At 43.5% G+C, this 22,338-nt stretch overlaps 2 protein-coding genes across 2 annotated transcripts; both read right to left on the bottom strand.

The window, feature by feature from the left end:
- Positions 1-543: 543 nt before the first annotated feature.
- Positions 544-8,000, bottom strand: LOC140888048 (uncharacterized). Its single transcript, XM_073295721.1, has 3 exons — positions 7,451-8,000; positions 1,137-1,338; positions 544-639 (listed from the first exon to the last, which is right to left on the bottom strand). The coding sequence occupies exons 1-2, from the start codon at positions 7,998-8,000 to the stop codon at positions 1,292-1,294; spliced, it is 597 nt and encodes a 198-aa protein (XP_073151822.1). The 3' UTR covers positions 544-639; positions 1,137-1,291.
- Positions 8,001-9,108: 1,108 nt separating this feature from the next.
- On the bottom strand, positions 9,109-16,108 carry LOC140888047 (uncharacterized). The gene is made up of 3 exons (XM_073295720.1): positions 16,001-16,108; positions 15,268-15,880; positions 9,109-9,155 (listed from the first exon to the last, which is right to left on the bottom strand). The coding sequence occupies exons 1-3, from the start codon at positions 16,106-16,108 to the stop codon at positions 9,109-9,111; spliced, it is 768 nt and encodes a 255-aa protein (XP_073151821.1).
- Positions 16,109-22,338: the final 6,230 nt, after the last annotated feature.

The raw sequence follows: 22,338 nt of genomic DNA, 5'->3' as shown, positions 1-22,338 counted from the left end.
GGACCTCAAGGCACGCCTCAGTGCTGAAGCATAATCAGATGGCTCAGCCATCAGCACATCCCTACGGATGGTAGGTCGAAGCCCTACTAGAAAGTGCTCCAGCTTCTCTTTCTCATCATCTCCAATCAACGGCACGAAATGGCAGCCTCTCTCAAACTTCACCACGAACTGGGCTACCGACATATCACCCTGCCTCAAGCTCATAAACTCCGTCTTCAAACGGGCTCTCACATCAGCAGTAAAGTACTTCTCAAAGAACAACTTCTTGAACTCAGCCCAAGGTAGAGTAGCTGGGTTCACAATCTTCTCCATACCCTCCCACCAGAGGGCGGCATCATCCTGGAGGAGAAACACAGCACATGTCACTCTATCTGGATCTCCCATCTGCATATAGCGAAAGATCACCTCAAGGGAGCGGATCCAACCCTCCGCTATCAACGGATCAGTGGTGCCAGCGAAGTCCTTCGGATTCATCTTCCGAAACTGCTCATAAGTAGTCTCCGATCTAGCAACAGGAGCATCCACATGACGCTCGAGGATACGGGCCAATCCTGCTAGCACCTGCCCTCCTATATCCACCTGCGGCGCCGGTGGAGGCGGTGGAGGCGTAACTGCACGCGGATCATGACGACGAGCCATCTAAACGCATTGAGAAAATCCAACATTCAAATTTCATGCCTTAGAAAATATTTTTACTTCAAATTTAAACTTCTCAATAACTCAAGAAACTAATACATCAAAACTTAAACAGATAGAGACATTAAACTTAAATCTTACAGACTTTGAGGCGAGATCCCCTGAGTTTCAGCAACCGGCAGTAGGCTCAGCCCAAACCAAGACCGTGCTCTGATACCAACTGAAACGACCCTAACTACTCGCTACTAGACCATAATTAAAATAAAGGAAAATTACGGATTTTTAAAAAAATTTTGCCATGACCTATTTGTAAAACAAATAAGCCATCAAGACTCAAACAGCAATTTAAATAAGGAAAGAAAATTGACTTCAAAACTTAAGTGCGTTAAACATAAACATGCAATCCTAGTAACCACCTCCCGGTTACAGCATAAAGTAAACTAAAGCATTTAAAATTAATTCCAACGATAATCATAAACTTGCAAAAGCGGAAAACGTACTTCAAAACATAAGCTGTAGCACAGGGAATGCACATCCTGGCTATAAATACTACAAGATCTCAAATAATACTTCATTATTACAAATTCGATAACTGTGCGGAAAAACATAAACTAAAAGGAAGCAACGGTCACTGGGCCTTGCACTACCGATGGCCTCATCCCAGTAGATCACGCCCCTCCGTCTCCTCCACAAAATCCTCACCTGCAAACATTCAAGCATAGTGAGTCTAAAGACTCAACAAGCATAACTAGGATAATAACAAGGGTTTAAAATACGTGATGCAAAAACTCAACTTAAACTGTAATATGCATGAAACTAGAAAGATATAGAAATCATGCATTAATGAACTCACACTATGATAAACTTTAACTTTCATAACATTCAACTTAGACTCATGCATAACTGAAAGACTGACATCTATGCAAAACGAGTCAACTAAAATTGTGAAACTTTAACTTTTAAACTTTTCTTTACTTTTTCCTCTTAGAAATCCGATCCCTGATTTGTGACCCTCTGTTTCGATCATGATCATGGCTGCAGTGCACTATGCCGGCAAGACGACGAGATTTCTCCCGACGAACTTAACCCCTCTATGGCAAGGAGACCGAGATGCCTCCCGATCCCACATTGCCCCTCTGTGGCAAGGGTAAACAAGATGTCTCTTGCTCCTTGCCTAACCTCTATAACCTCTTGGTGAGTAGACCGAGGCATCCCCGGCCTAGCAACACCCCTCTTGTCACAAACAGATCACTTCATTCAAAAATATTTGCTTTCTTTTCCCTTTTCATTTATAAAGACTCAACTCATACATTAAATGGCATGCAAACAAGTAAACTTCCTTTTTCTTTATTAAACTCAAGAACATGTCAAATGCACACGAATAAGCAATCTTTAAGACATGAGACTCGACTCGAAAATGTGAGTTTAAGGTGGATGAGTGGCTGCCCCTAAGTCCAAAGAAGACAACTTACCCAACAAAATCCTCAAACTTGACTTAACTCGAGCAAGTAAACCGAAAAGCCCTTAACTTTGTCATGCCTTATCCAAAACCCGTCCCGCTTGAACCGACACTCAACAAACACTCCAAATCATCCCAAGGAATAGGTGGTATCATCAAAAGATCAAAAGAGCAAATTTACAAAACACAAAAATCGGACAGCCCCTATTCAAAGGAAAAATCTGCACTTGCACCCAATTTTGTAAAATCCATAACTCACTCAATTCTTATCCGATTCGAGCCCATTTTATGTCGACGCGACCACAACGACACGAACTTTGCTATGGTTCAGACCAAACCCTGCCCAGACCTCAGACCAGACCTGCCCTGCCCCGAACAGTACTGCCCTGCACTTCTCACCTTCCCATTTCCAACAATTCAAACACTTAGCCACTTCCCTCAACTTATCTCCACACCAAACACCCAAACACCTCCAATACCTTCTCTTAGGACTTTTCCCAAACACTTGGGCTACACTCAATCCACACTTTCACAACACATAACAAGAACAACAAGATTTAACCATCAAAACTCCAAAATGTTGAACAATCAATCAAGACCAATGCAAGACCATTAAATACTTCAACATCAAATAAATTTCAGCCCCTACACATGCAACATTTCGAAAATTAGGTCCATATACAATCTGAAATTTCGAATTTTGGCAAGGACACTCAATTAATTCCATGTCAATGCACATATACTCAACATTAATCCACATAAACTCAACTCCCTAACATATTTAGAAAAAATCAGCCCCTAAACATGAAAAATTCGAAACCCTAACCTTCTAACAACATGCATTCTCGAAAATATTGCAAGAAATCATAAGGGTGGGGGTAGATATTGCTTGAATGTGAGCCCAAAGGAGTAGCTACACTTGCCTTTACCAAAAATACCTAGAACTCGAAATCAAGGAGAGGAGAAGAAGGTGGGATTTCAACCAACACACCAAGCTAAGCACCTAGGGGCTTCTCCGGTGGCTGGGAACGGCGGCAGGCGGCGGCGGACGGGTGGCTGGCGGCGGCGAGCGGTCTTCTTCAAGGGAGAGGGGAGGAGGCGGCTAGGTTAGGATTTTGGGGAGAGGTTTTGGTTGAGTCTTGATTTTCTTTTTATTTTAATGTTTTAAAAATGATAGTGTAAGTTAAAAGTTTAGTGTATTGTGTGTATTGTGTGTAGTGTTTTAAAATTCCACTTGTACTAGCAAAAGTACTACTTGTACTATTAAAACTTTTTACCTCAAACTTTTTGCTATTTTCAAACTTCTAAATTTAAAATTTCAACTCACAACATTTTGATTGAAATTCCACTAACCCGGATTTAATAAAATCCTATTTTATGAAAAATTTAGAAAATAACCTAAGAAAATGATAAAATTGCTTTTTGACCCCTAAAAATTCAAAATTTGCATTTTTGGCCAAAACCCCCCTTTTACCTCTAACTTAAAATCTTAAAATTAAAAATCTTGAAAATAAACCACCGAAGCCCACCGTCGTCGCCTGCCGGGACAGAAACTTACTAGACCAAACAATTCAAGGCATTTAATCCAAATAAATCAAACAATTCTATCTTTAACTAAAACTTAAACAATTAACTTCAAGAAATAAAAATATAAATACTCCAAATAATTTTAGGCATGATTTTCAAATTTTAGAAGTTCTTGGTGCTACAATTCCTCCCTCCCTAATAAGAAATTTCGTCCTCGAAATTAAAACTTACCAAAAAGCTTCGGATATCGAACTTTGATATCTGCTTCTGCTTCCCAAGTGGCCTCTTCATCCGAATGGTTCTGCCATCTCACCTTGATCATTGGAATCGACATGTTATGGAGTCTTCTCTCCTGTCTATCCAAAATCCGGATGGGCTTCTCCTCATAGGTCAAGTGAGGAGATAGCTGAAGCGGTTCCGAACTAAGCACATGGGATGGGTTCGAGATGTACTTCCTCAACATCGACACATGGAAGACATTATGGATCTTATCAAGGTTAGGCGGCAAGGCCACTCTATAAGCCAGTACCCCTACCCTATCCAAAATCTCGAAGGGCCCTATGAACCTCGGTGCCAACTTCCCTTTCTTTCCAAACCTCATCACACCCTTCATGGGTGCAATACGGATAAAAACATGATCACCCACCGAGAACTCCAAGTCTCTCCTCCGGTGATCAGCATAGCTCTTCTGCCTACTCTAGGCAGTCCTCATCCTATCACGGATCTTAGCCACTACCTCGGTGGTCAACTGAACAATCTCCGGACCAAAGTCTGATCTCTCACCTATCTCATCCCACAACACTGGAGATCTACACTTCCTCCCATATAGTGCCTCGTAGGGAGCCATGCCAATAGTGGACTGAAAACTGTTATTATACGCGAATTCCACTAGTGGTAGTCTCGACTCCCAACTACCTTGAAAATCAATAGCACAAGCCCTCAAAAGATCCTCCAAAATCTGAATCACCCTCTCTGATTGGCCATCAGTCTGCGGGTGAAAGGCGGTGCTAAAAAGTAGCTTCGTACCCATAGCAGAATGAAGACTCTTCCAAAAATACGAAGTAAACCGTGGATCTCTATCAGACACTATGGAGACTGGAATACCATGTAGTCTGACTATCTCCCGGATATACAACTCCGCGAACTGAGTCATCGTGAAATTCATCTTCACCGGTAAAAAGTGAGCCGACTTAGTGAGACGGTCTACAATCACCCAAATGGCATTCGAACCTCTCAATGTCTTCGGCAATCCCACGACAAAATCCATGGAGATATTCTCCCACTTCCACTCCGGAATAGGGAGAGGCTTAAGCAAACCGGCGGGTCTCTGATGCTCCGCCTTAACCTGCTGGCATGTCAGGCATTCTGACACGAATCGGGCAATGTCACTTTTCATGCCTGGCCACCAATAAAGCTGCTGAAGATCCCGATACATCTTCGTACTACCAGGGTGGATTGAGTACGGCGATGTATGTGCCTCGGCCATGATAGTAACTCGCAGAGAATCACCTGCGGGAACCCAAAATCTACCTCTGTACCTCACAATCCCATCTACCACAGCATACAAACCGCTGCCTTTCTCCTCATCTCTCTGTCTCCACTTCCTGATCTGCTCATCAACTGACTGCGCTGCACGGATACGATCAAAAAGTGTAGTCTGCACACTAAGGGAAGACAAACGGGGAGCTCTACCACTCGCATAAAACTCAAGACCATACCTCTGAATCTCAACCTGCAACGGTCTAGACACTGACAAGGAGGTAATCACTGCATTCTTCCTGCTCAAAGCATCTGCAACCACATTAGCTTTACCAGGGTGGTAGCTAATATTGCAGTCATAGTCCTTCACCAACTCTAACCACCTACGCTGCCTCATATTCAACTCCTTCTGGGTGAAGAAGTACTTGAGGCTTTTGTGGTCTGTGAAGATCTGACTCTTCTCTCCGTAAAGATAGTGTCTCCAAATCTTAAGAGCAAACACTACCGCTGCCAACTCTAAGTCATGAGTAGGGTAGTTCTTCTCGTGCTCCTTCAATTGCCTAGAAGCATAGGCAATAACTCTGTCTCGCTGCATCAGAACTGCTCCCAATCCCAACTTGGAAGCATCAGTATACACCACAAAATCACCTTGCCCGGATGGCATGGTCAACACTGGCGCTGTCGTAAGAGCTTCCTTCAAAGTATCAAAGCTCCTTTGACACTCGGCACTCCAAACAAACTTGGCGTTCTTCTTAGTCAACGCTGTCATAGGCACAGCAATGGAGGAAAAACCCTTGATAAATTTTCGGTAATAACCGGCTAATCCAAGAAAACTGCGAATCTCAGACGCGCTCCTCGGTATAGACCACTCCTTCACTGCTTGAACCTTTGAAGGGTCTACTTCCACACCGCTCTTAGAAATAATATGACCCAAGAAAGCAACTTTCTCCAACCAGAATTCACACTTATCAAACTTGGCCAACAACTTGTGCTCTCGAAGCACCTCAAGAACGGTCCTCAAATGCTGTTCATGCTCCACTCTATCCTTCGAATAAATGAGGATGTCATCGATGAAAACAATGACAAAGCGGTCCAAGTAAGGCTGAAACACGCGGTTCATAAGATCCATGAAAACCGCGGGCGCGTTCGTCATCCCAAACGGCATCACAAGGAACTCGTAATGACCGTAACGAGTCCTAAAAGCTGTCTTCGCCACATCTGACTCCTTCACCTTCAACTGGTGATAACCTGACCGAAGATCAATCTTCGAAAAGACGGATGCACCTTGAAATTGATCGAAGAGGTCCTCGATCCTAGGTAATGGATACTTGTTCTTCACCGTCACTCCGTTCAAACCTCGGTAGTCTATGCACAATCTTAGACTACCGTCCTTCTTCTTAACGAAGAGAACTGGTGCGCCCCATGGGGAGAAACTAGGGCGTATGAATCCCTTGTCAAGCAACTCTTGAATCTGCTCTTTTAACTCCTTCATTTCGGTAGGAGCCAATCTGTACGGTGCCTTGGAGATAGGCACAGTACCGGGAATCAAATCTATAGAGAACTCCACTTCTCTATCGGGCGGAATTCCCACAACATCGCTAGGGAACACATCCTCAAACTCCCTGACGATAGCCACATTAGAAATAACTGGTCGCTCTGGCAGCTCTGTCAAAGATAAACTGGCTAGAAATGACTCGCACCCACTAAGTACAAGCCTCTGAGCTTGCAAAGTAGAAATGACTCGAGTCTTCCTCAAGCTCTTAGCAGCCTCAAACCAAAACGGTTCCTCGCCCTCAGGCCTGACTAGTACTGACCTCTGCTGAAAATCTATCATCACCGCATTTTTCGTCATCCAATCCATCCCAAGAATCAGGTCAAACTCTGGCAAAGGTAGCACTATGAGGTCTGCGACCACTGACTGACCCTGCAAAAGCAATACAAGGTCTCTCACCAAGCTCCTGGTGGATAGCTCTTCCCCCTGAGGGGATAGTAACTGAGAATCCAACCTCCAATTCCTCGCTCTGAATTCCCCTCTCAAGGGCAAAAGACTCCGATATAAAGGAATGGGTAGCCCCTGAGTCTAATAAGGCCCTCGTGGCTACGCCTGCCACAACAATCCTACATGCATAGCAGTAGTTACAACGACGAAAGGTTGAAGTTAAAACCACGAGTTCTACTTAGGCTCATTCTAATTCAACAATTCCCAAACAAGATACTATTCATGCTAAACAGTCAAAGGTCCTAAGGCATGCAACAAGTTACTAGAGTAAAACCTCAAACAAGCAAAGATTTAGAGTCGCATGCATCAACAAATCTTTAACTGCTCTAACCCAAAAGTTAAGATATTACCTGTGAGAAGAGTAGTGTCTGGGTCGGCCTGCTCGGCCTCCATCACGAACACTCTGCCCTGCACGGGCCTCCTCAGCTCTGGACAATGGGTAGACATATGTCCTGGCTTCTTGCACTTGAAGCAAACTCCAGCATCCTTCAAACACTTCCCAAAATGCGGACGATGGCAAAACTGACAAATAGGCTTCTCCCCAGCCTTGGGAGGAACCTGTCTCTGGGCCTGACGCCCCTGCGGTGCCTGCTGTCCCTGCTGTCTCGGGGGCCCATGATACGGCTTCTTGCCGTGCTGCTGCTGCTGAGAGTGGCCCTGATGAGGGAAGGGCCTCTTGCCATGCGCCTCCGCGCTAATATCTCTCAGCGTCTGCTCGGACCTCAAGGCACGCCTCAGTGCTGAAGCATAATCAGATGGCTCAGCCATCAGCACATCCCTACGGATGGTAGGTCGAAGCCCTACTAGAAAGTGCTCCAGCTTCTCTTTCTCATCATCTCCAATCAACGGCACGAAATGGCAGCCTCTCTCAAACTTCACCACGAACTGGGCTACCGACATATCACCCTGCCTCAAGCTCATAAACTCCGTCTTCAAACGGGCTCTCACATCAGCAGTAAAGTACTTCTCAAAGAACAACTTCTTGAACTCAGCCCAAGGTAGAGTAGCTGGGTTCACAATCTTCTCCATACCCTCCCACTAGAGGGCGGCATCATCCTGGAGGAGAAACACAGCACATGTCACTCTATCTGGATCTCCCATCTGCATATAGCGAAAGATCACCTCAAGGGAGCGGATCCAACCCTCCGCTATCAACGGATCAGTGGTGCCAGCGAAGTCCTTCGGATTCATCTTCCGAAACTGCTCATAAGTAGTCTCCGATCTAGCAACAGGAGCATCCACATGACGCTCGAGGATACGGGCCAATCCTGCTAGCACCTGCCCTCCTATATCCACCTGCGGCGCCGGTGGAGGCGGTGGAGGCGTAACTGCACGCGGATCATGACGACGAGCCATCTAAACGCATTGAGAAAATCCGACATTCAAATTTCATGCCTTAGAAAATATTTTTACTTCAAATTTAAACTTCTCAATAACTCAAGAAACTAATACATCAAAACTTAAACAGATAGAGACATTAAACTTAAATCTTACAGACTTTGAGGCGAGATCCCCTGAGTTTCAGCAACCGGCAGTAGGCTCAGCCCAAACCAAGACCGTGCTCTGATACCAACTGAAACGACCCTAACTACTCGCTACTAGACCATAATTAAAATAAAGGAAAATTACGGATTTTTAAAAAAATTTTGCCATGACCTATTTGTAAAACAAATAAGCCATCAAGACTCAAACAGCAATTTAAATAAGGAAAGAAAATTGACTTCAAAACTTAAGTGCGTTAAACATAAACATGCAATCCTAGTAACCACCTCCCGGTTACAGCATAAAGTAAACTAAAGCATTTAAAATTAATTCCAACGATAATCATAAACTTGCAAAAGCGGAAAACGTACTTCAAAACATAAGCTGTATCACAAGGAATGCACATCCTGGCTATAAATACTACAAGATCTCAAATAATACTTCATTATTACAAATTCGATAACTGTGCGGAAAAACATAAACTAAAAGGAAGCAACGGTCACTGGGCCTTGCACTACCGATGGCCTCACCCCAGTAGATCACGCCCCTCCGTCTCCTCCACAAAATCCTCACCTGCAAACATTCAAGCATAGTGAGTCTAAAGACTCAACAAGCATAACTAGGATAATAACAAGGGTTTAAAATACGTGATGCAAAAACTCAACTTAAACTGTAATATGCATGAAACTAGAAAGATATAGAAATCATGCATTAATGAACTCACACTATGATAAACTTTAACTTTCATAACATTCAACTTAGACTCATGCATAACTGAAAGACTGACATCTATGCAAAACGAGTCAACTAAAATTGTGAAACTTTAACTTTTAAACTTTTCTTTACTTTTTCCTCTTAGAAATCCGATCCCTGATTTGTGACCCTCTGTTTCGATCATGATCATGGCTGCAGTGCACTATGCCGGCAAGACGACGAGATTTCTCCCGACGAACTTAACCCCTCTATGGCAAGGAGACCGAGATGCCTCCCGATCCCACATTGCCCCTCTGTGGCAAGGGTAAACAAGATGTCTCTTGCTCCTTGCCTAACCTCTATAACCTCTTGGTGAGTAGACCGAGGCATCCCCCGGCCTAGCAACACCCCTCTTGTCACAAACAGATCACTTCATTCAAAAATATTTGCTTTCTTTTCCCTTTTCATTTATAAAGACTCAACTCATACATTAAATGGCATGCAAACAAGTAAACTTCCTTTTTCTTTATTAAACTCAAGAACACGTCAAATGCACACGAATAAGCAATCTTTAAGACATGAGACTCGACTCGAAAATGTGAGTTTAAGGTGGATGAGTGGCTGCCCCTAAGTCCAAAGAAGACAACTTACCCAACAAAATCCTCAAACTTGACTTAACTCGAGCAAGTAAACCGAAAAGCCCTTAACTTTGTCATGCCTTATCCAAAACCCGTCCCGCTTGAACCGACACTCAACAAACACTCCAAATCATCCCAAGGAATAGGTGGTATCATCAAAAGATCAAAAGAGCAAATTTACAAAACACAAAAATCGGACAGCCCCTATTCAAAGGAAAAATCTGCACTTGCACCCAATTTTGTAAAATCCATAACTCACTCAATTCTTATCCGATTCGAGCCCATTTTATGTCGACGCGACCACAACGACACGAACTTTACTATGGTTCAGACCAAACCCTGCCCAGACCTCAGACCAGACCTTCCCTGCCCCGAACAGTACTGCCCTGCACTTCTCACCTTCCCATTTCCAACAATTCAAACACTTAGCCACTTCCCTCAACTTATCTCCACACCAAACACCCAAACACCTCCAATACCTTCTCTTAGGACTTTTCCCAAACACTTGGGCTACACTCAATCCACACTTTCACAACACATAACAAGAACAACAAGATTTAACCATCAAAACTCCAAAATGTTGAACAATCAATCAAGACCAATGCAAGACCATTAAATACTTCAACATCAAATAAATTTCAGCCCCTACACATGCAACATTTCGAAAATTAGGTCCATATACAATCTGAAATTTCGAATTTTGGCAAGGACACTCAATTAATTCCATGTCAATGCACATATACTCAACATTAATCCACATAAACTCAACTCCCTAACATATTTAGAAAAAATCAGCCCCTAAACATGAAAAATTCGAAACCCTAACCTTCTAACAACATGCATTCTCGAAAATATTGCAAGAAATCATAAGGGTGGGGGTAGATATTGCTTGAATGTGAGCCCAAAGGAGTAGCTACACTTGCCTTTACCAAAAATACCTAGAACTCGAAATCAAGGAGAGGAGAAGAAGGTGGGATTTCAACCAACACACCAAGCTAAGCACCTAGGGGCTTCTCCGGTGGCTGGGAACGGCGGCAGGCGGCGATGGACGGGTGGCTGGCGGCGGCGAGCGGTCTTCTTCAAGGGAGAGGGGAGGAGGCGGCTAGGTTAGGATTTTGGGGAGAGGTTTTGGTTGAGTCTTGATTTTCTTTTTATTGTAATGTTTTAAAAATGATAGTGTAAGTTAAAAGTTTAGTGTATTGTGTGTATTGTGTGTAGAGTTTTAAAATTCCACTTGTACTAGCAAAAGTACTACTTGTACTATTAAAACTTTTTACCTCAAACTTTTTGCTATTTTCAAACTTCTAAATTTAAAATTTCAACTCACAACATTTTGATTGAAATTCCACTAACCCGGATTTAATAAAATCCTATTTTATGAAAAATTTAGAAAATAACCCAAAAAAATGATAAAATTGCTTTTTGACCCCTAAAAATTCAAAATTTGCATTTTTGGCCAAAACCCCCCTTTTACCTCTAACTTAAAATCTTAAAATTAAAAATCTTGAAAATAAACCACCGAAGCCCACCGTCGTCGCCTGCCGGGACAGAAACTTACTAGACCAAACAATTCAAGGCATTTAATCCAAATAAATCAAACAATTCTATCTTTAACTAAAACTTAAACAATTAACTTCAAGAAATAAAAATATAAATACTCCAAATAATTTTAGGCATGATTTTCAAATTTTAGAAGTTCTTGGTGCTACAATTCCTCCCTCCCTAATAAGAAATTTCGTCCTCGAAATTAAAACTTACCAAAAAGCTTCGGATATCGAACTTTGATATCTGCTTCTGCTTCCCAAGTGGCCTCTTCATCCGAATGGTTCTGCCATCTCACCTTGATCATTGGAATCGACATGTTATGGAGTCTTCTCTCCTGTCTATCCAAAATCCGGATGGGCTTCTCCTCATAGGTCAAGTGAGGAGATAGCTGAAGCGGTTCCGAACTAAGCACATGGGATGGGTTCGAGATGTACTTCCTCAACATCGACACATGGAAGACATTATGGATCTTATCAAGGTTAGGCGGCAAGGCCACTCTATAAGCCAGTACCCCTACCCTATCCAAAATCTCAAAGGGCCCTATGAACCTCGGTGCCAACTTCCCTTTCTTTCCAAACCTCATCACACCCTTCATGGGTGCAATACGGATAAAAACATGATCACCCACCGAGAACTCCAAGTCTCTCCTCCGGTGATCAGCATAGCTCTTCTGCCTACTCTGGGCAGTCCTCATCCTATCACGGATCTTAGCCACTACCTCGGTGGTCAACTGAACAATCTCCGGACCAAAGTCTGATCTCTCACCTATCTCATCCCACAACACTGGAGATCTACACTTCCTCCCATATAGTGCCTCGTAGGGAGCCATGCCAATAGTGGACTGAAAACTGTTATTATACGCGAATTCCACTAGTGGTAGTCTCGACTCCCAACTACCTTGAAAATCAATAGCACAAGCCCTCAAAAGATCCTCCAAAATCTGAATCACCCTCTCTGATTGGCCATCAGTCTGCGGGTGAAAGGCGGTGCTAAAAAGTAGCTTCGTACCCATAGCAGAATGAAGACTCTTCCAAAAAGACGAAGTAAACCGTGGATCTCTATCAGACACTATGGAGACTGGAATACCATGTAGTCTGACTATCTCCCGGATATACAACTCCGCGAACTGAGTCATCGTGAAATTCATCTTCACCGGTAAAAAGTGAGCCGACTTAGTGAGACGGTCTACAATCACCCAAATGGCATTCGAACCTCTCAATGTCTTCGGCAATCCCACGACAAAATCCATGGAGATATTCTCCCACTTCCACTCCGGAATAGGGAGAGGCTTAAGCAAACCGGCGGGTCTCTGATGCTCCGCCTTAACCTGCTGGCATGTCAGGCATTCTGACACGAATCGGGCAATGTCACTTTTCATGCCTGGCCACCAATAAAGCTGCTGAAGATCCCGATACATCTTCGTACTACCAGGGTGGATTGAGTACGGCGATGTATGTGCCTCGGCCATGATAGTAACTCGCAGAGAATCACCTGCGGGAACCCAAAATCTACCTCTGTACCTCACAATCCCATCTACCACAGCATACAAACCGCTGCCTTTCTCCTCATCTCTCTGTCTCCACTTCCTGATCTGCTCATCAACTGACTGCACTGCACGGATACGATCAAAAAGTGTAGTCTGCACACTAAGGGAAGACAAACGGGGAGCTCTACCACTCGCATAAAACTCAAGACCATACCTCTGAATCTCAACCTGCAACGGTCTAGACACTGACAAGGAGGTAATCACTGCATTCTTCCTGCTCAAAGCATCTGCAACCACATTAGCTTTACCAGGGTGGTAGCTAATATTGCAGTCATAGTCCTTCACCAACTCTAACCACCTACGCTGCCTCATATTCAACTCCTTCTGGGTGAAGAAGTACTTGAGGCTTTTGTGGTCTGTGAAGATCTGACTCTTCTCTCCGTAAAGATAGTGTCTCCAAATCTTAAGAGCAAACACTACCGCTGCCAACTCTAAGTCATGAGTAGGGTAGTTCTTCTCGTGCTCCTTCAATTGCCTAGAAGCATAGGCAATAACTCTGTCTCGCTGCATCAGAACTGCTCCCAATCCCAACTTGGAAGCATCAGTATACACCACAAAATCACCTTGCCCGGATGGCATGGTCAACACTGGCGCTGTCGTAAGAGCTTCCTTCAAAGTATCAAAGCTCCTTTGACACTCGGCACTCCAAACAAACTTGGAGTTCTTCTTAGTCAACGCTGTCATAGGCACAGCAATGGAGGAAAAACCCTTGATAAATTTTCGGTAATAACCGGCTAATCCAAGAAAACTGCGAATCTCAGACGCGCTCCTCGGTATAGACCACTCCTTCACTGCTTGAACCTTTGAAGGGTCTACTTCCACACCGCTCTTAGAAATAATATGACCCAAGAAAGCAACTTTCTCCAACCAGAATTCACACTTATCAAACTTGGCCAACAACTTGTGCTCTCGAAGCACCTCAAGAACGGTCCTCAAATGCTGTTCATGCTCCACTCTATCCTTCGAATAAATGAGGATGTCATCGATGAAAACAATGACAAAGCGGTCCAAGTAAGGCTGAAACACGCGGTTCATAAGATCCATGAAAACCGCGGGCGCGTTCGTCATCCCAAACGGCATCACAAGGAACTCGTAATGACCGTAACGAGTCCTAAAAGCTGTCTTCGCCACATCTGACTCCTTCACCTTCAACTGGTGATAACCTGACCGAAGATCAATCTTCGAAAAGACGGATGCACCTTGAAATTGATCGAAGAGGTCCTCGATCCTAGGTAATGGATACTTGTTCTTCACCGTCACTCCGTTCAAACCTCGGTAGTCTATGCACAATCTTAGACTACCGTCCTTCTTCTTAACGAAGAGAACTGGTGCGCCCCATGGGGAGAAACTAGGGCGTATGAATCCCTTGTCAAGCAACTCTTGAATCTGCTCTTTTAACTCCTTCATTTCGGTAGGAGCCAATCTGTACGGTGCCTTGGAGATAGGCACAGTACCGGGAATCAAATCTATAGAGAACTCCACTTCTCTATCGGGCGGAATTCCCACAACATCGCTAGGGAACACATCCTCAAACTCCCTGACGATAGCCACATTAGAAATAACTGGTCGCTCTGGCAGCTCTGTCAAAGATAAACTGGCTAGAAATGACTCGCACCCACTAAGTACAAGCCTCTGAGCTTGCAAAGTAGAAATGACTCGAGTCTTCCTCAAGCTCTTAGCAGCCTCAAACCAAAACGGTTCCTCGCCCTCAGGCCTGACTAGTACTGACCTCTGCTGAAAATCTATCATCACCGCATTTTTCGTCATCCAATCCATCCCAAGAATCAGGTCAAACTCTGGCAAAGGTAGCACTATGAGGTCTGCTACCACTGACTGACCCTGCAAAAGCAATACAAGGTCTCTCACCAAGCTCCTGGTGGATAGCTCTTCCCCTGAGGGGATAGTAACTGAGAATCCAACCTCCAATTCCTCGCTCTGAATTCCCCTCTCAAGGGCAAAAGACTCCGATATAAAGGAATGGGTAGCCCCTGAGTCTAATAAGGCCCTCGTGGCTACGCCTGCCACAACAATCCTACATGCATAGCAGTAGTTACAACGACGAAAGGTTGAAGTTAAAACCACGAGTTCTACTTAGGCTCATTCTAATTCAGCAATTCCCAAACAAGATACTATTCATGCTAAACAGTCAAAGGTCCTAAGGCATGCAACAAGTTACTAGAGTAAAACCTCAAACAAGCAAAGATTTAGAGTCGCATGCATCAACAAATCTTTAACTGCTCTAACCCAAAAGTTAAGATATTACCTGTGAGAAGAGTAGTGTCTGGGTCGGCCTGCTCGGCCTCCATCACGAACACTCTGCCCTGCACGGGCCTCCTCAGCTCTGGACAATGGGTAGACATATGTCCTGGCTTCTTGCACTTGAAGCAAACTCCAGCATCCTTCAAACACTTCCCAAAATGCGGACGATGGCAAAACTGACAAATAGGCTTCTCCCCAGCCTTGGGAGGAACCTGTCTCTGGGCCTGACGCCCCTGCGGTGCCTGCTGTCCCTGCTGTCTCGGGGGCCCATGATACGGCTTCTTGCCATGCTGCTGCTGCTGAGAGTGGCCCTGATGAGGGAAGGGCCTCTTGCCATGCGCCTCCGCGCTAATATCTCTCAGCGTCTGCTCGGACCTCAAGGCACGCCTCAGTGCTGAAGCATAATCAGATGGCTCAGCCATCAGCACATCCCTACGGATGGTAGGTCGAAGCCCTACTAGAAAGTGCTCCAGCTTCTCTTTCTCATCATCTCCAATCAACGGCACGAAATGGCAGCCTCTCTCAAACTTCACCACGAACTGGGCTACCGACAGATCACCCTGCCTCAAGCTCATAAACTCCGTCTTCAAAAGGGCTCTCACATCAGCAGTAAAGTACTACTCAAAGAACAACTTCTTGAACTCAGCCCAAGGTAGAGTAGCTGGGTTCACAATCTTCTCCATACCCTCCCACCAGAGGGCGGCATCATCCTGGAGGAGAAACACAGCACATCTCACTCTATCTGGATCTCCCATCTGCATATAGCAAAAGATCACCTCAAGGGAGCGGATCAAACCCTCCGCTATCAACGGATCAGTGGTGCCAGCGAAGTCCTTCGGATTCATCTTCCGAAACTGCTCATAAGTAGTCTCCGATCTAGCAACAGGAGCATCCACATGACGCTCGAGGATACGAGCCAATCCTACTAGCACCTGCCCTCCTATATCCACCTACAGCGCCGGTGGAGGCGGTGGAGGCGTAACTGCACGTGGATCATGACGACGAGCCATCTAAACGCATTGAGAAAATCCAACATTCAAATTTCATGCCTTAGAAAATATTTTTACTTCAAATTTAAACTTCTCAATAACTCAAGAAACTAATACATCAAAACTTAAACAGATAGAGACATTAAACTTAAATCTTACAGACTTTGAGGCGAGATCCCCTGAGTTTCAGCAACCGGCAGTAGGCTCAGCCCAAACCAAGACCGTGCTCTGATACCAACTGAAACGACCCTAACTACTCGCTACTAGACCATAATTAAAATAAAGGAAAATTACGGATTTTTAAAAAAAATTTGCCATGACCTATTTGTAAAACAAATAAGCCATCAAGACTCAAACAGCAATTTAAATAAGGAAAGAAAATTGACTTCAAAACTTAAGTGCGTTAAACATAAACATGCAATCCTAGTAACCACCTCCCGGTTACAGCATAAAGTAAACTAAAGCATTTAAAATTAATTCCAACGATAATCATAAACTTGCAAAAGCGGAAAACGTACTTCAAAACATAAGCTGTAGCACAGGGAATGCACATCCTGGCTATAAATACTACAAGATCTCAAATAATACTTCATTATTACAAATTCGATAACTGTGCGGAAAAACATAAACTAAAAGGAAGCAACGGTCACTGGGCCTTGCACTACCGATGGCCTCATCCCAGTAGATCACGCCCCTCCGTCTCCTCCACAAAATCCTCACCTGCAAACATTCAAGCATAGTGAGTCTAAAGACTCAACAAGCATAACTAGGATAATAACAAGGGTTTAAAATACGAGATGCAAAAACTCAACTTAAACTGTAATATGCATGAACTAGAAAGATATAGAAATCATGCATTAATGAACTCACACTATGATAAACTTTAACTTTCATAACATTCAACTTAGACTCATGCATAACTGAAAGACTGACATCTATGCAAAACGAGTCAACTAAAATTGCAAAACTTTAACTTTTAAACTTTTCTTTACTTTTTTCTCTTAGAAATCCGATCCCTGATTTGTGACCCTCTGTTTCGATCATGATCATGGCTGCAGTGCACTATGCCGGCAAGACGACGAGATTTCTCCCGACGAACTTAACCCCTCTATGGCAAGGAGATCGAGATGCCTCCCGATCCCACATTGCCCCTCTGTGGCAAGGGTAAACAAGATGTCTCTTGCTCCTTGCCTAACCTCTATAACCTCTTGGTGAGTAGACCGAGGCATCCCCCGGCCTAGCAACACCCCTCTTGTCACAAACAGATCACTTCATTCAAAAATATTTGCTTTCTTTTCCTTTTTCATTTATAAAGACTCAACTCATACATTAAATGGCATGCAAACAAGTAAACTTCCTTTTTCTTTATTAAACTCAAGAACACGTCAAATGCACACGAATAAGCAATCTTTAAGACATGAGACTCGACTCGAAAATGTGAGTTTAAGGTGGATGAGTGGCTGCCCTTAAGTCCAAAGAAGACAACTTACTCAACAAAATCCTCAAACTTGACTTAACTCGAGCAAGTAAACCGAAAAGCCCTTAACTTTGTCATGCCTTATCCAAAACCCGTCCCGCTTGAACCGACACTCAACAAACACTCCAAATCATCCCAAGGAATAGGTGGTATCATCAAAAGATCAAAAGAGCAAATTTACAAAACACAAAAATCGGACAGCCCCTATTCAAAGGAAAAATCTGCACTTGCACCCAATTTTGTAAAATCCATAACTCACTCAATTCTTATCCGATTCGAGACCATTTTATGTCGACGCGACCACAACGACACGAACTTTACTATGGTTCAGACCAAACCCTGCCCAGACCTCAGACCAGACCTGCCCTGCCCCGAACAGTACTGCCCTGCACTTCTCACCTTCCCATTTCCAACAATTCAAACACTTAGCCACTTCCCTCAACTTATCTCCACACCAAACACCCAAACACCTCCAATACCTTCTCTTAGGACTTTTCCCAAACACTTGGGCTCACTCAATCCACACTTTCACAACACATAACAAGAACAACAAGATTTAACCATCAAAACTCCAAAATGTTGAACAATCAATCAAGACCAATGCAAGACCATTAAATACTTCAACATCAAATAAATTTCAGCCCCTACACATGCAACATTTCGAAAATTAGGTCCATATACAATCTGAAATTTCGAATTTTGGCAAGGACACTCAATTAATTCCATGTCAATGCACATATACTCAACATTAATCCACATAAACTCAACTCCCTAACATATTTAGAAAAAATCAGCCCCTAAACATGAAAAATTCGAAACCCTAACCTTCTAACAACATGCATTCTCGAAAATATTGCAAGAAATCATAAGGGTGGGGGTAGATATTGCTTGAATGTGAGCCCAAAGGAGTAGCTACACTTGCCTTTACCAAAAATACCTAGAACTCGAAATCAAGGAGAGGAGAAGAAGGTGGGATTTCAACCAACACACCAAGCTAAGCACCTAGGGGCTTCTACGGCGGCTGGGAACGGCGGCAGGCGGCGGCGGACGGGTGGCTGGCGGCGGCGAGCGGTCTTCTTCAAGGGAGAGGGGAGGAGGCGGCTAGGTTAGGATTTTGGGGAGAGGTTTTGGTTGAGTCTTGATTTTCTTTTTATTGTAATGTTTTAAAAATGATAGTGTAAGTTAAAAGTTTAGTGTATTGTGTGTATTGTGTGTAGTGTTTTAAAATTCCACTTGTACTAGCAAAAGTACTACTTGTACTATTAAAACTTTTTACCTCAAACTTTTTGCTATTTTCAAACTTCTAAATTTAAAATTTCAACTCACAACATTTTGATTGAAATTCCACTAACCCGGAGTTAATAAAATCCTATTTTATGAAAAATTTAGGAAATAACCCAAGAAAATGATAAAATTGCTTTTTGACCCCTAAAAATTCAAAATTTGCATTTTTGGCCAAAACCCCCCTTTTACCTCTAACTTAAAATCTTAAAATTAAAAATCTTGAAAATAAACCACCGAAGCCCACCGTCGTCGCCTGCCGGGACAGAAACTTACTAGACCAAACAATTCAAGGCATTTAATCCAAATAAATCGAACAATTCTATCTTTAACTAAAACTTAAACAATTAACTTCAAGAAATAAAAATATAAATACTAAAAATAATTTTAGGCATGATTTTCAAATTTTAGAAGTTCTTGGTGCTACACTCATAGAGACACCATGCGAGAATTGTTAACATTAAATTCTCTTGACTCCAACTTATTGTGTCTACATTTTGAATCTACATCATATTTTATATATGAAAAAGGATTGAAATATTTCCTCCTCAAGTATCGAGGGAAAATTCTAAAAGTTCTGAACAAACAAAATCATATGTTTGAGTCACATGATCTAAATTTACAGATTTAAGATGTTAAAAATTCATGATTTGGGAGATCATGTCAAAGCATAAATCGACTCAATAAATAAAAGTAACAACATCGTACACGTTAGCAACAATTATTTATATCGCAAAATGTATCATTTATGTGTATATGTATGTACATGCATCTATGCCCGTAGTCCAGGTTCATCACCACCACCATAGTCCGCCACCTTCATCATTACTGCTGCCGCCCCACCAACGACGGCCACCATCTCGGGCAATCAACCGCCGCTGCCTGGAACAGCGCCGATCACCCCCTCGCACCATCATCATCCTCAAGTGCATGCGGCTGCCATATTGTAGTAACCCAGATTCCATTTTAAGATAATAATATGTTAAACATGATTAATGGTTACTAATTAAACAAGTCAAGATCAAAAACACATGGTATGAGAATGAGCTAGGGTTTGATGGATTTGACCATGGGCTCGGGTTGGTCATGAGTGGCTCGGGTCGGACATGGTTGAGCATCAAGAGCTTGGCCATGTGTGTGTGGCTTTGGCTAGGGCTCGGGCATGGCACTAGGGCTCGGGCATTGAGCTAGGGCTCGGGCATTGAGGTGGATTTAGCTCGGGCATGGAGCTTGGTTTGAGCTCGGATGTTTCCTTGGGGCTCGGGTCGGTCATGGTGAACCAAGGGAGGGTTCGGACACAAGGGGCTCGGTCAAGGAAAAGCATGGCTCGGGTCGGGTCCTAGGGTGCTCAGGAAAGTGAAGTGCTTGGTCAAGCTAGTGTTTGGACATAGGAAGAAACATTGTGGTCGGGTCGGGAATGTTGCGTGGCGAAACCAGAATCAATGCATGAGTTGACATGCTAGGTGTCAAGAGCTCAAAAGTTGAATGCTTAGTGTCCTGCCAAAGGTCAAGATATCACGCATGCGTTTGACACCTGTCCCAGCCCATTCCCTATAAATAGGAGTTGAGAGTTCAGATATTGACACACCACTTCCATCTCACTTCATATTTCTGCTCGAGAAAGAGTAGCTCGGGAGTTCGGGAAATAGTAGCTCGGGAGCTCGGGAAAGAAGAGCTCGGGGTTGAACCAAGAGGCCAGGTCGGGTTGGGTCGGGCTTGAGACCAGGTCGGGTCGGGAGTTGACCTAGGACAGCTAGGGGTTGTCTTTTTCCAGCTTAGTTCAGACTTCGGTGTTAGGTACATACACATTGACTGAGATTGCCAGCGAGTATACATGTTTATATGTTGCATTTATTTGGCATTATTATGTGGCATGATGTATGTTTTACCGTTTTATATATTCATATATCATGTACACATACACGTTGAGCCTATATCTTGTTATATCTGATTATAGAGCCGCTCAGCTTTATACTCGATAGTCTGTCACTGAGAGTACCGCGATGGCGGGGACATGTATGTCTGACTACTCTGGTATACTAGACGAGTGTGGTTGCACCCAGAGGTTGATCCGTGCGGTGGCAGCACTCATGTGGCACCGGTACTGAGCATGACTTTTCAGATGACCCTTTACCAGTCATCATGTTGCATGCATCATATACATATGTTTACTCATGTTTATGTACTGGGCATTAGCGCTCACGTCCTAGTTGTTATCTTGGACACCCATTCCACGGGGCAGGTCGCAGGATGGACGGAGCCGGTAGCTCGAGGCAGGATTAGGGAGCCAAAGCTTTTCAGGGGATTTTATACAGCATGATTTGTTTAGCTGTATAAATGTTTTAGACAGTTTATTTTAAGCATTTCAATATGGTTGTATCACTACAGATTTAAGCATGGATATGTTTTACTAAGCTGTTATGTAAAGTATGGATTATGTTTTCGCACGTTTTTACTCGGTTTAAAAATTTTGCTGTATTAAGTTTAATGCATGCTATTAGTTGCCAGTTAGTAGGTGATTCCATGCTGGGTCACTACATTTTTGGTATCAGAGCATGCATAGATTTTGGAAATTAGTACTTGGGATTTACTCTAGTCTTAAGTAATTATTGCGCATTTGGGATTTTAATGTGCAATTCTTTTCAGGATATGGCTGACGAGAGTCACGGTAGTGTTGGCCAGGGAAGTGGTCATCATCATCGTCACCATCACCATCAGGATGATTGACATCGTCCTCATGAGGGTAGACGTCGTTACTCTATCAATAAGTTCATGCAAGTAGGACCGAAACCCTTGGTGGGAGGCGAGAATCCTGAACAGGCAAGAGGTTGGATGTCTAAACTCGAGAGTGCTTTTCGAGCTTTCGAGTGCACTGAGGAGCAGAAGCTGGAAGTTCTAGAATTTGTTCTAGAAGATAGGGCACGCTTATGGTGGGATGTCAAGGCTACTCAGGCACGTACTGAGAGAGGACAGGTGACTTGGGGGGATTTCTGTCAGTAGTTTCAGAAACTATATTTTCCTCCAGCTGTTCGTCAGACATGATCTATGGAGTTGCTGACTCTGAGGCAAGGATCAATGACTATTGATCAATATCAGCAACGATTTCTTGATCTGCTACCTTTTAGTCCTCATATCAATGACAGTGATGCGTCCAAATATGATATCTTTCTGCAAGGCCTGAATCAAGATATCTACTCACAAGTTGTCGTCTGTGATAATCCGACATCTTATGAGACTTTGGTGAACCGTTGTCGTCAAGTGGAGAATAGCAATAGGCGGGCACTATTGAAGATGTCAGGACAGCCTAGTGGATCTCTTGGGCCTAGGG

The sequence above is a fragment of the Henckelia pumila genome, chromosome 3, assembly GCF_033568475.1.
Source record: "Henckelia pumila isolate YLH828 chromosome 3, ASM3356847v2, whole genome shotgun sequence".
Lineage (NCBI taxonomy): Eukaryota > Viridiplantae > Streptophyta > Magnoliopsida > Lamiales > Gesneriaceae > Henckelia > Henckelia pumila.
The sequence above is the reverse complement of the archived record's forward strand: the minus strand, read 5'-3'. Positions and strand labels throughout refer to the sequence as shown.